At 29.9% G+C, this 16,357-nt stretch overlaps 1 protein-coding gene across 1 annotated transcript; it reads right to left on the reverse strand.

Moving 5' to 3' along the window:
• Nucleotides 1-364: 364 nt before the first annotated feature.
• On the reverse strand, nt 365-15,693 carry alkbh3 (alkB homolog 3, alpha-ketoglutarate dependent dioxygenase). Its single transcript, XM_073832181.1, has 10 exons — nt 15,603-15,693; nt 15,121-15,213; nt 13,258-13,331; nt 13,133-13,167; nt 12,992-13,039; nt 12,794-12,900; nt 7,472-7,560; nt 7,167-7,376; nt 4,387-4,485; nt 365-857 (listed from the first exon to the last, which is right to left on the reverse strand). The coding sequence occupies exons 2-10, from the start codon at nt 15,194-15,196 to the stop codon at nt 753-755; spliced, it is 843 nt and encodes a 280-aa protein (XP_073688282.1). The 5' UTR covers nt 15,197-15,213; nt 15,603-15,693; the 3' UTR covers nt 365-752.
• Nucleotides 15,694-16,357: the final 664 nt, after the last annotated feature.

A 16,357-nucleotide genomic window follows, 5' to 3' on the forward strand; every position in this document is an offset into this window, starting at 1 on the left:
CGAAAAAAGGTGATATTAAATGCATGTTTTGAGGAAAAAAAAGCATTATTTGACCTTGCATGCATGTGAACCTATTGTGGAAGACTCTCAAAAAATATTAACCTTAAAAATGGCATAGCAGGGGCACTTTAAGTATCAAAACAGCATATTAGGATGATTTCTGAAGGATCATGTTACTGAAGACTGGAGTAATGATGCAGAAAATTCACAAGAATAAATTACATTTGAAAATATATAAAAAAAATAGAAAACTGTATTTTAAACTAATATTTCACCGTATTACTGCTTCTAGCCTATGTTTTAGTAAATAAAAGCAGACTCTAAACTTTTGAACGTAACCAACACCATAACGACGCTGAGCAAATGTTTGTAATTCAGGTTTATTCACCACAAGCTATAAATGAAAAATTGCACAACATGTAATATTTAAACAGCAATTTACCTAGAAAAAGGAGTCTCTGGGGAACCGTAACTGAAATATGAGCCACTTGGCACTGCTTTTTTGACGTATGTTCTCCAAACATTGTAAACAAGTTATGCCCATAACTTTTTCTTATAACATAAGCAATTGTGAACAATAATCACTTATGTAAACAAAAATGCTGTTATAACCAGACAAGGGTATCATTGTTCAGGGTCTTTAATCAAACGTAAATAAATAATTAAACTCAACAGAAACTCAACACTGGTGCTCTGTGAATGAGACCGACCTCTCCAGATCTCTTCAAACCTGTGGTTTCTTCTCCTAGTGATCATCTCACAAATCCCCCGCTGGGACGCTCTGGCTCTGGGTATATGGTGCGGAACGTGAGGTTTATCCGAGGCCCGCGGTCATGGTACTCCTTAGCCACCTGGTGCTATTTAAAAAACATAAATAATGTTAAAACCCCACTCACAACAAGGCAATGTAGCCATTAAAGCAAGTTAAAGGAGGTTAACCGGACAGCGGTGATACATGATGTGTATAATTCAAATATACGATTACACATTGTGTCATGTATATTTAGACAGACACATGACAAACAATGTAGCTTGACTAAGCAAAAGCTGTGTGTTTACATACACAATTACAATGTTGAATCCGCTGTTATTTTCGACCCAGAACAAACCTTTGACGGTTCTGTCACAGCTTTCAAAGCCTATCAATATTTTGCCCATATTTTAAAGGTAACTGAACAGCCATACATGTGGGTTTAGTTAGCTTTATTTTGACAGGTCAATGTGAGTTATGTCAACCTAATAAGATCGTCTGAAAGCTTTTTGGCGCAATCCGCGAGTGACCTTTCTTAAACAGTTTTCAGATGTCGCCATAAAATGTTCTTGACCTTTCTCCGTTCTTTGTGCCTCACCGAAGGCCTGCGGTTCGTCTTGGAGTCGGAATCCAAAAACAACTCTTAAACAGAACGAAAATAACTTCTAGTAGGTGTTTGAAATGAACTTACAGAAGTGTAAATAATTGCTAAATAACCCTGTTAAATGAAATTACAAAAATATAAAATATATTAAAATAAATATCTAATATGGAGAGATATCATAAATGAAAATTTTAATTAAATGCTACAAAATAATTAAATTATGATATATATATATATATATATATATATATATATATATATATATATATATATATATATGTTAAACATCAAATTATTTTAAATTAAATATCCAAAGTTTATTTTAAAAAAACCTGCTGGAAGTTATTTTTGTTCTGTTTAAGAGTTGTTTTTCGTCGATATTGGATTTTTAACTTAATTATTTCTAGTAAAATTAATCTTTAAAAACACTAATAATTTAATAACTTTTAAATGTAATATCTGAATAATTAACTAATCATATATATATATATTGTAGCATTTAATTTGAATTTTTATTTATTAAAAATGTTCATTTCTATAATTAGTCTTTTTTTCATTTTAAATTTATTGGTATCTGTCAATATTGGATATTTAATGTATTTCTAGTAAAATTAATATTTTAAAATGATAGTAATTTAACAACTTTTAAATGTGATGATCATATATTTAATGTAGTATAATCAGATATTTAATATATATTGGATATTTAATTTAACTTAATTCTGTTGTAGCATTTAATTTTGCTTTTCATTTATTAAAAAGTTAAGTTATTAAAAACACTAATAGTTTATTAACTTTTAAATGTAATGTTTGGATTTTTAATTTAAAATAATTGGATGTTATATATATGTATATATCTCATGATTTGAATAATTTTGTAGCATTTACTTTTAATTTTCAATTATCGATATCTGTCCATATTAGATATTTAATTTAATATATTTTGTATTTTTGTAATTTTAGCAATTATTTACACTTCTGTAAGTTCATTTTAAACACTTACTGTAAGTTATTTTCGTTCTGTTTAAGAGTTGTTTTTGGATTCTACAATTGTCTACAATTTAGCCAGAAAAAAAAGAAAAGAAAAAAAGGCTAAATTGTAGACAATAAAAATTTTTATAAATAAAATGACAAATCAAATGCTACAAATGCTAATTTCATATATATATATATATAGATATATATAGATATATATATATATATATATATATATATATATATATATATATATATATATATATATAGATATATATAGATATAGATATATATATGATTATGTTATTCAAATATTACATTTAAAAGTTATTAAATTATTAGTGTTTTTAAAGATTAATTTTACTAGAAATAATTAAGTTAAATATCCAATGTCGACAAAAAACAACTCTTAAACAGAACAAAAATAAGTTCCAGCAGGTTTTTTAGTTTTTTAAATAAACTTACAGAAGTGTAAATAATTGCTTAATAACCCTGTTAAATGAAATTACAAAAATGTAAAATATATTAAATAAAATAATCAATACTGACAGATATCGCAAATGAAACTGAAATTAAATGCTACAAAAAAATTTGATTATGAGATATATATAAATATCAGATTAGTTTAAATGAAATATCCAAACATTACATTTAAAAGTTATTAAGCTATTAGAGTTTAAGATTAACTTTACAATAAATATATTAAATTAAATATACAATATTGACAGATATCAATAAATTAAATATTAAAAAACTGGATAAATGGCAGATATTCAATTTTTTAATAAATTAAAATTAAAATGTAATGCTACAATAGAATTAAATTAAATAAAATATCCAATATATATTAAATATCTGATTATATTACATTAAATAAACGAACATTACATTTAAAAGTTGTTAAATTACTAGTGTTTTTAAATATTAATTTTACCAGAAATATATTTAATTAAATATTCACTATCAACAGATACTGATAAATAAAAAATGTGATAAACTGGATAAATAATTGGGCATTAACATTTTTAATAAATGAAAACGAAAATGAAATAATAGAATTAAATTAACTATCCAAAATGTATATTTAATATATGATTATGATAAATTAATTATTCAAACATTATATTTACATTATATTTAATTTAATACTTAAAAGTTATTAAATTATTGGTTACAAAAATTACAAATTACAAAGATGTACAAAAGTGTAAAAAAAACTAAAATGAATTACAAAAAAAAATTAAATAAAAAAAATGTATTAAAAAATAAATCATTACAATTATTTAATTAGATTTGGCAGTTTCTTATTATTCAATTTATTATTCAATCACTGCTACTATCAATACTATCAGCCTATTTAATACAGGAGTGTTGCACTGAAAAGAGTGACTATAGTGACTTAATTTAAATGAAGAGCAACACTATTTTAAAGCATTTAGCTCCCAGTCAAACTATATTACAAGTACATGGTGAATAAGAAGCAGGTTTCTGCTCTGATATCATATGTTTTGTGAATTCTCCCCATTGTGTGTAACATTTTATGTGCAAAGTCCTTCTTGGAAACCCTGTCCGCTTCAGTTTGCTGTGAAGAAACACGTTCACTTTCCCCCTTAACACTGTTACACATCAGCAGATAACAGCGTCTGCACTGAGCGCTCTCTGGATGGCGAACAGCGTGACCGTTCCAGATGATCTCTACCACGTGTGATCAGTTTTCCAGAACAAACTCGAGGCAAAACAAAGAAACAGCATCTCCACCCTTCCACGTCGATTTAGCCATTTTCAGCCTTTCTTGACAGTCTGGCTTATCATCAGCGTTCAGAAGACTGTTATTAACTGGCAGCTTAACTGCGTACATAAGACTAAACAAGAGCTCCTGCCAGTTCTTAGTGAGTCACATTGAATCTTGAAGATACACACTGTGCAAAAAGTTCTTGCGAATCAAGTGATTTTTCAAAAGGACTGTTTGAAATCAAGTGATTTTCAGAAGGACTGTTTGATACACTATCCAAAATAACACTGAAATCTTTTTTCAGAGCAGTTAAGAGTGACGTACCTGCCAGTCCTCCTGCGTACAGCCTTCCATGAGCAGCAGGGTCCCGTGGGTGAGCGGGACGCGTATGCGCTCCACATAGGTGTAGTCTCCTTTGTCTTCCTGAAACACATACACAGAATCTACCATGACCGCTAATTCAACTTACATTCTTTCTTCAAACAAGCCTAAGCAGACGCAACATTTAGGCACCTATTGAAAAACAAGCTCTGAAGAACGTTTACTAATATTTTCCCCTTCAAACCAAAAAGTAGACGCGTCATGTAAACACAATCAGGGTACGTGGAGTTCAGAAGATAATGCTGCCTGATTAATTCTAAGGATCAACCAGAAGGTTAAAAATGACTCAGCTACAACCGTGGCAGAAACTTTTATTAACATAATAATTGTGCTTCTGGTAAAAGTATTAACATTTGCAATTTATAAAACTAAGGATGTGCCAATATTAAAATTCTGAATGGTTCTGGTAAGTTAATAATTATGTTATGTCATTTTATGTCCAAAACTGGATAAACAATTTTTTTTGAATAAATACAAATTTAAATGAAATGATACGATACAATTTAATTAAATTATCAGATATATATTAAACATCCAATTATATTACATTAAATATCCAAACTATTTTTTAGTTTATAAACATTAACCTTACTAGAAATATATTCAATTAAATTTCCAATATTTACAGATATCGATAAACTATAAATAAAAAGGATAAATGGCGGACATTAAACTTTTTAATAAATGAAAATTAAAATTTATTGCTACAATAGAATTAAGTTCGATTAACTATCCAAAATATATTGAATATCTGATTATATTAAATTAAATATACGAATATTACAATATTACAATTACAACACATTAAAAATAAAAAAACTGGATAAATGGCAGAAATTAAATTTTTTAATAAATTAAAATTAAAATTAAATGTTACAATTGAATTAAATTAAATATCCAATATATATTAAATATCTGATTATAATAAATTAAATATCTGAAAAAATGAAATGCTACAATAAAATTGTATATAACTAAATATCCAATGTATATTAAATATCTAATTATATTAAATTAAATATACGAATATTACATTTAAAAGTTGTTCAATTACTAGCGTTTTTTAAATATTAATTTTACTAGAAATATATTACAATTAAATATCCAATATCAACAGATACAAATACATCTAAAAAAAGGATAAATAGCAGACAATAACATTTTTTATAAAAGAAAATTAAAATTAAACGCTACAATAGAATTAAATCAAATTAAATATCCAATATATATTAAATATCTGATTATATTAAATTAAATAGCGTTTTTAAAGATTCACTTTACTTGAAATATATTAAATTAAATATCCAATTTCAACAGATATTGATCAATTACAATAAAAAAATGAGACAAATGGCAGACATTTAAAATTTTAATAATCAAATTAAAATTGAATGCCACAATAGAATTAAATTAAATTAAATATACAATATTTATTAAACATACAATTATATTTATTTTAATATTTGAACATTACACTTCAAAGTTACTAAATTGTTAGTGTTTTTACAGATCAAATTTAATAGAAATATATTAAATTAAATATCCAATATCGACAGATAAATGATAAATTAATAATAAAAAACTGGATGAATGGCAGACATTAACATTTTTTTATTTTTTTTTAAATAAAATTAAAGGCTACAACAGAATTAAATTAAATTAAATGTGCAATACATATTAAATATCTGATTATATTAAATCAAATATTCAAACACTACATTTAAAAGTTAGTAAGCTATTAGCATTTTTAAAGATTAATTTTACAAGAAATATATTAAATTAAATATCCAATATCGACAGATATCAATACACTAAAAATAAAAAACTGGATAAATGGCGGATTTTTTTTTTTTTATAAATTAAAATAAAATTAAATGTTACAATTGAATTAAATTAAAAATCCAATATATATTAAATAACTGATTATAATAAATTAAATAACTGAAAATTACAATTAAAAGTTGTTAAATTATTACCTTTTTTAAAGATAAATTTTACTAGAAATATAATAATAATTCAGTATCGACAGGTATCAATAAATTAAAAGAAAAAAGCCATTTAAATTTTTAATACATTAAAATTAAAAATGAAATGCTACAATTAAATTTAATTAAATATCCAATGTATATTAAATATCTGGTTATATTAAATTAAATATTCAAACATTATACCTAAAAATTTATTATATTATTAGTGTTTTTAAAGATGAATTTTACTAAAAATATATTAAGTTAAATATCCAATATTGGCAGATTTTGACAAATTAAAAATAAAATCTCCAATATCAATCGACATACCAATACATTGTTGAGCTTCACCATTTGGGGAAAAAATTTAATTGCAAAAACAAAATGTGATTACATATAAGTGGCACTAATCATATATATTTTTATTATTATTATTACAAATTAACAAAGTAAGAAATATTTTAATATTTGTATGCTGTAAAATCTCATTGTAAAATAAAAGAAAAATGATAATTATAAATTATTTCATTTTATTATGTTAACCCACTGGGTTTTTAGTATAAAACCATAGAAAGCACTTAAAGCTTCTCTTCTGATGACAAAAGCTGCCAACCATAATCTACATTCTGGTTTTATTATGATTAATCGCAGCCCTAATATATTGTGCATCCTTAGGGCAAACTCTGTAAATCCTATAATTTAAACCCTAGCATGACTGTGACAGGAAGTGAAACATTAATACATTGGCAGACTCACAGGAAGTGGCTGCTTTTGGAGACTGAACACTCGAGTGTCGCCCAGACTCAGAGAGGCGATGACGGGCTGGGGTCCTAATGATGGCTCGTTGTCACTGTGCCAACCAATGCTGTCTTTACCGTCCCGGTACAGATTACACAGCAATGAGTTAAATGTGCGGCCGCTCTTCTCCTCAACAGCCAGACGTAAAGTGGTAAGTACTGGATGCCACTGTAATAAGAGAAAAGCATGGACAAAGATGCTTTACTTTACATTGATAGATGTCATTTTTGTTTGCTTACTTGCAGTATGCAATAGTGATATACCTGAGCGTTGGCCTGCATAGTGGAGCGTGAATATGTATACGGCAGCTCTCCATACCAACAAGTGAGTCTGGGTTCATCATATGCATCACCTGAAGTGCAAAACACACTGAATATGAAGCATATTCAGCTACATGTGCTTTCAATACTACTTAACATTAGTGTTTTCAATAACAATAAACTGTTTAAAATTGTATCTAAATTACACGTGTAAAAAAAACAGGAGCTCATAACGGCTGCAATATAATAATTAAAATTATTGTAGATTAATTTGACTAATCTAAGTACCTCTGATTGGCCAATGCATTCCTAAGTTCAACAGAAAAGCATTTGATTGGTTATAAAGACATACAGTCTGTAAAGACATAGTTCTTGGAAATCTACAGTTCTTGTTCATACTTTTTTGTCTGCACTTTATCTACATACAGTTTTTTTTATTATTAATATTTACTTAATTATTTGTACATTGTGTCTTAAATTTATGCTGGGTCATTCGGTGTCAAATCAATCAAATTTTAGAAATTTCCCTGGCTCAAATTTTTGATTTTGCTAATATTTTTTTTAAGAAAGATAAACATGTTTAGTGATGAAAGCCAAACTATTAAATGTCATGGATGAATATTTACAGAGTAATCCACTATTTCATTCCAAAGCAAGGGAGGTCAAAATGGCAGTTTTCAGATGAGATTCAGAGCCAAATTACAGGGGGTTAAAAATGACTTCAGAAAGATGGCTGTTGACTTTAGCGATCTTTGTTACATTATGTGCCAATGGTGACCATTCATAAATAGGGAAACGGTACTTTTCAAGTTTTTACTCCAACATTTGCATGCCTGTAACTCAAGAAGTACTTAAGATATCTTAATGTTTATTTAGATATTGGGTCTTTCTTTTTGGCATCTTTGTTTTTAGAGCCCTATATGATTCAGTTCCAGAGATATTGGAATTTATATATGGCTTCAGGAGTAAATCATTAAATTGTACACATTTTCAATGGCCAAAAACTCATTGTGGGTCAATTTGCAAAAATATGTTGCTTATTTTCTTTTAAAGAGGAATGTCTGAAGAACAAATAATGTTCTAGAAATGTATCTTGCTTCCTTCTGTCAAAACAACTGCATTAAACATACCTGAGTGCCATAAGTATTCGTTTTACCCAAGTTTTCAAGGCTCTACAATGTTCAGTCCCAGAGATATTAATGAGACTCCATTTTCAGATTGTTACATGTTAACCATTTTCAGTGCTGGAAAACCAACTGTTGGTTACTTTGTATACAGCTGATATGAATTGTATTTAAAGCAAAATGTCTGAAGAATAAGTAATGCTGAAAGTAGAATTGTATCTTGTTTCCCTCTAAAAAAACAATTGTATAGGACAAACCTGTTTGTGTGTCATATTTATTTATTTATTTATTTTTTCAAAATTTGCATGCCTGTAACTCAAGAAGTATTAATGTTACATTAATATGATTTTAGATTTTGGTTCCTAAGGAACTATTTTTTTAAGGCCCTGCATGGTTTAATCCAAAAGATATTGAGTTCTCAGTGCAGCTTTATGTCCAAATTTAGTATCCTATCCAATTTCAATTGTCAAAAACCAAATGTGGTTTTGTGTTTATCTAGTCATTACTGTTAACACTGCAAATATGCAAATAATAACAGTAACCCAGGGTTTACCCAGGGTTGTACAGTGTGACACGTCAGACTATGAATGACCAGGATTAATTGTTAACTCTAGGTTAAATATGAAGTGTGAAATGCAAAATAAGATTACTCAAGGTACCCATTTACTTATAGTTCAGATTTGCCTAGTGCTATTTATTTTATTCCTTACATGTTTGAGGTACTATCAGTGATTCTGCCAAATATGCTCTTTAACAGTAGATACTACTTGATCTATGACTATGCTTCACATTTTATAACAATAAGAAAGAAAAAAAATTCTAATAATTAATCTTGGTTTACTGATGTGAATGCAATGTGTGGCGAAAGCAGCCACACTTCCCTATGAGGTGTGAGATTAGTTTTAAGTGCTACAATACTGCAGGTTTAAACTCTCGGCAGCTTCAGAAGCTCTTAAAATGAACAACATCCCTTATTACAAATATACCTCAAACTGATTCCCATATAGAATCTTATGAATAGACTACAGAGAGCAAGGTAATGTGACTCAACTTGACCATTTCAGTGCATTTTTAGCACTCAGACAGGTTCTATGCAATTGTTTTGATAGAGGGAAACAGGATACAATTCTAATTTCAACATTTATTTATTCTTCAGACATTGTTCTTTAAATAAAATAAGTATCGGCTGTAAACCAAATGACCAACCACTGAAAATGGGTAAAGTTCAACAAACTGGACATGTAGCCTCATTGAGATCCCCATATCTCTGGGACTGAAAATGAAGATTCCAAAAGAGAAGTTCATTAAGAACTAGAATCTAAAATCATACTGCAATATCTTTAATACTTCTTGAGATATAGGCATGCAAACATTGGAAAAATAATATTTATGCTGCTCAGACAGGTGTTCAATGCAGTTGTTTTGACAGAAGGAAACGAGATACATCTCTAGTTTTAACATTATTTGTTCCCCAATTGACCCACATTTGGTTTTTGACCAATGAAAATGTGTACAATTTAACGATGTACTCCTGGAGCCATATTGAAATTCCAACATCTCTCGAACTGACCCATACAGGGCCTTATAAATGAAGATGCCAAAAGGAAAGATTGTTTAGACCAAATATCTAAAATGCAATTCAAATATCTTTTATACTTCTTGAGTTACAAACATGCAAACGTTTGATTAAAAAGTGCTTGAAAAGTTTCCCCATTTTTGAATGGTCACCATTGGCACATAATGTAACAAAGTTGTTAAAGTCAACATATTATTTTTACCCCATTGTAATTTGGCTCTGAATTTCAAGTGAAAATTGTAATTTTAACCTCTCTTTACAAAATAGTGGTTTACTCAGTAAATATTCATTAATTACATTTAATATTTTGGTTTTCATGACTATACATGTTTATCTTTCTAAAGAAAAAATATTAGCAAAATCAAAAATTTGAGCCGGGGACCTCTGGTTAAGTTTTTTTTTTACCCATTTATAATCTGGAAGAAGTAAAATCATACTTCTAAATGCTTTAAAAACTAAAAGCACGTCTCTCCTCAACAAACCACCTTGATCTTCAGCGGACCAAATAAGGGCTAAAAGCTCATGGAACCAGAATTTTTTTGTCAAAACGATCTCAATCAGTTACTGTCAAACGTGAATTACTCTTGGTCCAAAGCAAATGTTTAAACATTTGGTATATTTGGGACTTTTTCAAATGATGTCGGTCCTGGAAAAGATAAACAGATGAGGGAACTAGAGGCAGTGGCACTCCTGCCAATTTACTGATGAAGAAGGACTGGAAAATATGAGTCATCGCGGGAAGAGCAATTTGTGAACATGTGTGAGTGGGTCAGACGCAAAATGTCATCATGCTTGCGCAAAAACATTTTTTATTTTTTATTCTTCTGTTTTGGTCTTGGGTCAGATTTGAACCTGTTTTCACAAATTAGCACCAAGGCTCAACATATGCTCATAAGATTCTGCTGCTTGTTCAATTTACTTCATTAAAATGAACACATTTCATTGTTTTTTGTCCACTTAAATATGTAAAACTGAAGTTTACTTCATTTGTGTTGGGACTACAGAAAATGAATCATTTTAGTTGCATTAACTGAAACTACATGGGTCTTTTATGTTGACTATGGTGATGCCTTTTAAATGATTTTATGACTTTATATATATTTATGCAGAAATATAGAAAATTCTAAAGGGTTCACAAACTTTCAAGCAGCACTGTATATATACAGTCAAGCCCGAAATTATTCATACTCCTGGCATAAAGTTACTTTTATTCAACCAGTAAGTTGTTTTTGACCGGAAATGACACAGGCTTCTCCCAAAACAATTATTCATAACCTTTGCAAACTGTCACAGTCTATGGGAAAATCCAAAGTTCTATACCATTCCAAATAGTCCAAGCTGTTCTAATGCATTCTGATTACTCTGATTCATTGGGAACAGCTGTTTTAATCAACTCAACAGGTGAAAAACAGAAGCTCTCTGCTGTTGGTTTGTGGACAGTCATGGCTAAGACAAAGGAGCTCACTGAGGACCTGCGACTGCGCATTGTGGCTGCTCACAAGTCAGGAAAGGGCTATAAGACCATATCTAAATGTTTTGAAGTTCCAGTGGCTACAGTGCAAAGTATTATTAAAAAATACAAGACGTTCCGCACTGTGAAAAATCTCAGAGGACGTGGTCGAAAGCCAAAAGTGACACCTGTGCTGGCCAGGAGGATAGTGAGAGAGGTAAAGAAGAATCCAAGGATCACCACCAAGGCCATCCTGATGAATCTGGGCTCTGCTGGTGGCAACATCTCAAGGCAGACAGTCCAACGGACACTGAACACCGCTGGGTTCCACGGACGAAGACCAAGGAGGACACCACTTCTCCAGATAAGGCACACAAAAGCTCGCTTGGCCTTTGCAAATGCTCATCTGGACAAAGAAGAAGACTTCTGGTCTTCTGTTTTATGGTCAGATGAAAAAAAAAATTGAATTGTTTGGCCACAATGATGTAGCCTTCATTTGGCGTAAAAAAGGAGAAGCCTTCAACCCTAAGAACACCATCCCCACGACCCAAAACACACAGCAAAAGTGGTGAAGAAATGGTTAGCAGACAAAAACATTAATGTTTTGCAGTGGCTCAGCCAGAGTCCTGACGTAAATCCAATTGAGAATCTGCGGAGGGAGCTAAAGATCAGGGTGATGGCAAGGAGACCCTCCAACCTGAAAGAGTTGGAGCTCATCGCTAAAGATGAATGGGCAAAAATACCAGTGTATACATGCAAAAAGCTGGTTAGCAATTATAGGAAGCGCAAGCGTTTAATGGCTATAATAGTCAGTAAAGGCTTTTCTATTGATTATTGAGAAGGATATGAATAATTTTGGACATGCCACTTTTTGTTCAAATGTAAATAAAAGATAAGTAATATTTTTTTCCACAATGATGCCTCTTGTACATCATCTTATTATCTTCTGGGAGAAGCCTGTGTCATTTCTAATAAAAAAAAAAACTTGCTGGTTGAATAAAAGTAATTTTAAGTCAGAATTTGCCAGGGGTATGAATAACTTCGGGCTTGACTGCATATACATATATACATATATATATATATATATATATATATCTTAGACAAAATCTCCAGTTCACTATGAGGTTAAAACACCCCCCTCCCCCTAATTTACATTACCTCAACATGCAACCTACCCATCATCCTATAATTGGTCTTTTGTGACCAGGGCAGTTCAGCGAGCAGCTTGCTAAACATCCAGTCGGCCTCCTCCTGCTGTAGAAACCCCGGTATGAGTCTCAGTCTGGACAAAAACACAGTAAACACTTATGCAGAAAATGTTCTTTTGAAGGTCATTTTTTAATTTAGGCCACTTTAAATCTGAGTGTTCTTACCTGGACACTCCAGTCGGTCCTTCACTAATCTCATAGTCACCAGCATTTCTGGGAAAGAGAAGAAAACAACACACTAGATGTACACGGTGTGTCAATCAACAGGTTTTATTGCTTGAATGTGCCCGGGACTGAGTCACTCACTCGATGACTTTCTCCGCGGGAATCTCTCTGATAGGCTGAGAAAAAAAAAATACAGGATAAATCAGAGACTCTCAGATGTGAGCACTGTCCAAAAACGGAAAAAAAAGCTACAGAATGGCGCTTACATCAGCTGGCTGATTGAACTCAAATGATCGTGGTCCATATTTCCATGAACCTGACACTGATTGGACATCTGGAGCTGAAACAATAAATACAAACACAAAAATTCTCTTAATTTAGAAAATGAAACATTGATACACTGTACTACACCTACATTGCCTGTTTTACACTCTGAAGTCAGTTTTATATGAATTTTAACCTCTCTCTGACTCTTGGAAGTAAACACACTGTGTTTTCCTCTGTAACTTAAAGATTTCTATATATACATTACCAGTCAAAAAATTGTAAGATTTTTAAGGAATTCTCTTCTGCTCATCAAGCCTAAATTTATTTGATCCAAAGTACAGCAAAAACAGTAATGTTGTGAAATATTATTACCATTTAAAATAACTGCTTTCTATTTTAAAATGTAATTTATTCCTGTGATCAAAGCTACATTTTCAGCATCATTACTCCAGTCTTGAGTGTCACATGATCCTTCAGAAATCATTCTAATATGCTGATTTGCTGTTCAAGAAACATTTTTATTAATATTATTATCAATATTTAAAACAGTTGAGTCCCTTTTGTTTTAGAACAGAACAGAAAGATGTAAAGATCAGCATTTATATGAAAAAAAGCGTTTGTAACATTATACACTATACTATTCAAAAGCTTGGAGTCAGTTGAAAGAAATGAGAGACTTTTATTTAGCAAGGATGCTTTAAATTGATCAAAAGTGATGAGAAAGACATATATAATGTTACAATTTATAATGGGATTTTTATTTCAGATAAATACTGTTCCTCTGAACTTTCTATTCATCAAAGAAACCTGAAAAAAATTCTACTCATCTGTTTTCAACAAAATAATAATAATAAATGTTTTCTGAGAAGCAAATCCGAATATAAGGATGATTTCTGAAGGATCATGTGACTGGAGTAATGATGATAAAATTCAGCTCTGAAATCACAGGAAAAATTATATTTTACAATATATTCAAATAGAAATCAGTTTAAATAGTACAAATATTTCAGAATTTTACAGTTTTTGGATCAGACTTTGGATCAAATAAATGCAGAAGAGACTGAAGAAAAAAAACATGTAAAAACTTTTGACTGCGAGTGTAAAATATCTTTTTATTCACAGTGTGGTTATTCCAGGGTTCCATTACTTTTCCAGTAATTCATCATTACCATGTAATCCTTTTATATATATATATATATATATATATATATATATATATATATATATATTTAACTAAATAATTTAATTTAAACCTTTTTATATAAAGTTTCTATGACTTTTAAAGATTGTATTAATTTTGACAGCTTTTCCACAGTGTTTCAGTTCATTTGTTATTACTGCTTTAGTAGTTTTTAAAATAATTTATTAAATTGCTTCCATGAAAAACCTCATACAAATAAATGTATCACTTATTTTAAACAGAAAATTACTTATTTAATACAGTCTCCTTTTTTCCCATAACTTTTAAAGGTTATTACTAATGCTTGATTTTTGAAAATGATTTAATCATTTACTTAATCATTTAATTTAAATAGAAAATCATTTATTTATTGAAGTCTTAATAGCTTTTATACGTTTAATAATTTCCATGATATTGCCATAACACATTCATTATTACTGCACAAGGCTTCTTGAAAATAATTTATTTAGGCATTTATGGTAAAAATCTTAAAAAAAAACACAAATCATTTATTTTAAAAAGAAATAAATTCCATGATTTTTTCAGGCCACTGTATTTAACTTAGGTAAGGCCAAGTTGTGGAATACTAAACACATGTTAATATGAACATATGTCAACATTTTTCTTTTCAGAAATATTCAACTTTTGCTGTACAGGTATTATAATACGAAAGTTGGCATACCGGTTGGCTGTTGTGGTTTGTGAAGAGGTTTGGCCCAGGAGCCCTGGACTCTCGCTCGTTGCCTTTTATCACTCATCAAAGCTTAAATCTTATCTGACAAGACAAAACATATGATGTCAGTGAGCATTAATACCTTAGAAAAACAAAATGTATTTTTTTTTCTTTTTTTAGTTTGACAAATGACTACAGAAGGAAGTTGCTGCCATCTTCAGGTAATTTTAGCACATCACACAATAAAGGACAGCACTCAGATTTTATTCTGAAATGTGGCTATGGTTCAGTTTATAAAACCAATCTTTTCAAAAGTATACATAAGCACAGAGAACCATATTATGAAATGCATTAGTATGTTTTATGTAAATAGACGTCTAGTATACATTTGAACATTTCTCCAAGACTGAGACACAGTTTTTACGTTTTCTATCAATTTTGAACGACCTGACAGCGTTGTCCCCAAAACAAGCAACTTCAAAAATACTTACAAACATTAGTTTCGAGACGATTTATCTCATTCTTCAAAGCGTTAAACATTTGTGCATTAGAAACACAATCAGTTGTGGTGTTCGCCGAAACGTGTCCGTGTTACTACAATGACCGGTGAAAATACTTCCGTTCCTACCCTGAGACGATCGTTACCAAACACGTTTTCTCGCGGCCCATCTTGTCTGTAAGTACACTGCTACTGTATATGAATATGAATATGTATATAATATGCATCAGATATGTGTATAATACAAATATAATATTGCATATTTGTTTATGTACGTATGTTATGTTATAGATATGAGACTGCTCTAGTAGTTCTCCAATAGCTATTACAACTTCAATTACAGTTAAGAAACTGTTTAGAATAGTCTAATCTTTAGAATTACTGTAATCTACTTACTATAAACTTAGTTTAATCAAATTAGACACGAGACAAGGTAATTTTAAATTAATTTTAAATAATCAAAAATAATAAATAATAAAATAATAAAATTAATTGCTCTGCGTCACACTAGAGGAGAAGAATTGTTGAATAATTGTTGATATTCCTCAAATTATTTTAGTTTTCTTTGCGTACAAAAAGTATTCTCGCAGCTTCATAAAATTATAGTTGAACCACTATTTTGTCGATTTTCTTACTACCTTTCTGGGCTTTGAATGTGGAAGGACCCTTGCTGTCTATGAATGGTCAGAAAGCATTGTAAACAAACAGAATTCGCAAATTTTGCTGATTTCTGCTGCTGAAAATGGA

Source organism: Garra rufa, chromosome 25, assembly GCF_049309525.1.
Source record: "Garra rufa chromosome 25, GarRuf1.0, whole genome shotgun sequence".
Classification (NCBI taxonomy): domain Eukaryota; kingdom Metazoa; phylum Chordata; class Actinopteri; order Cypriniformes; family Cyprinidae; genus Garra; species Garra rufa.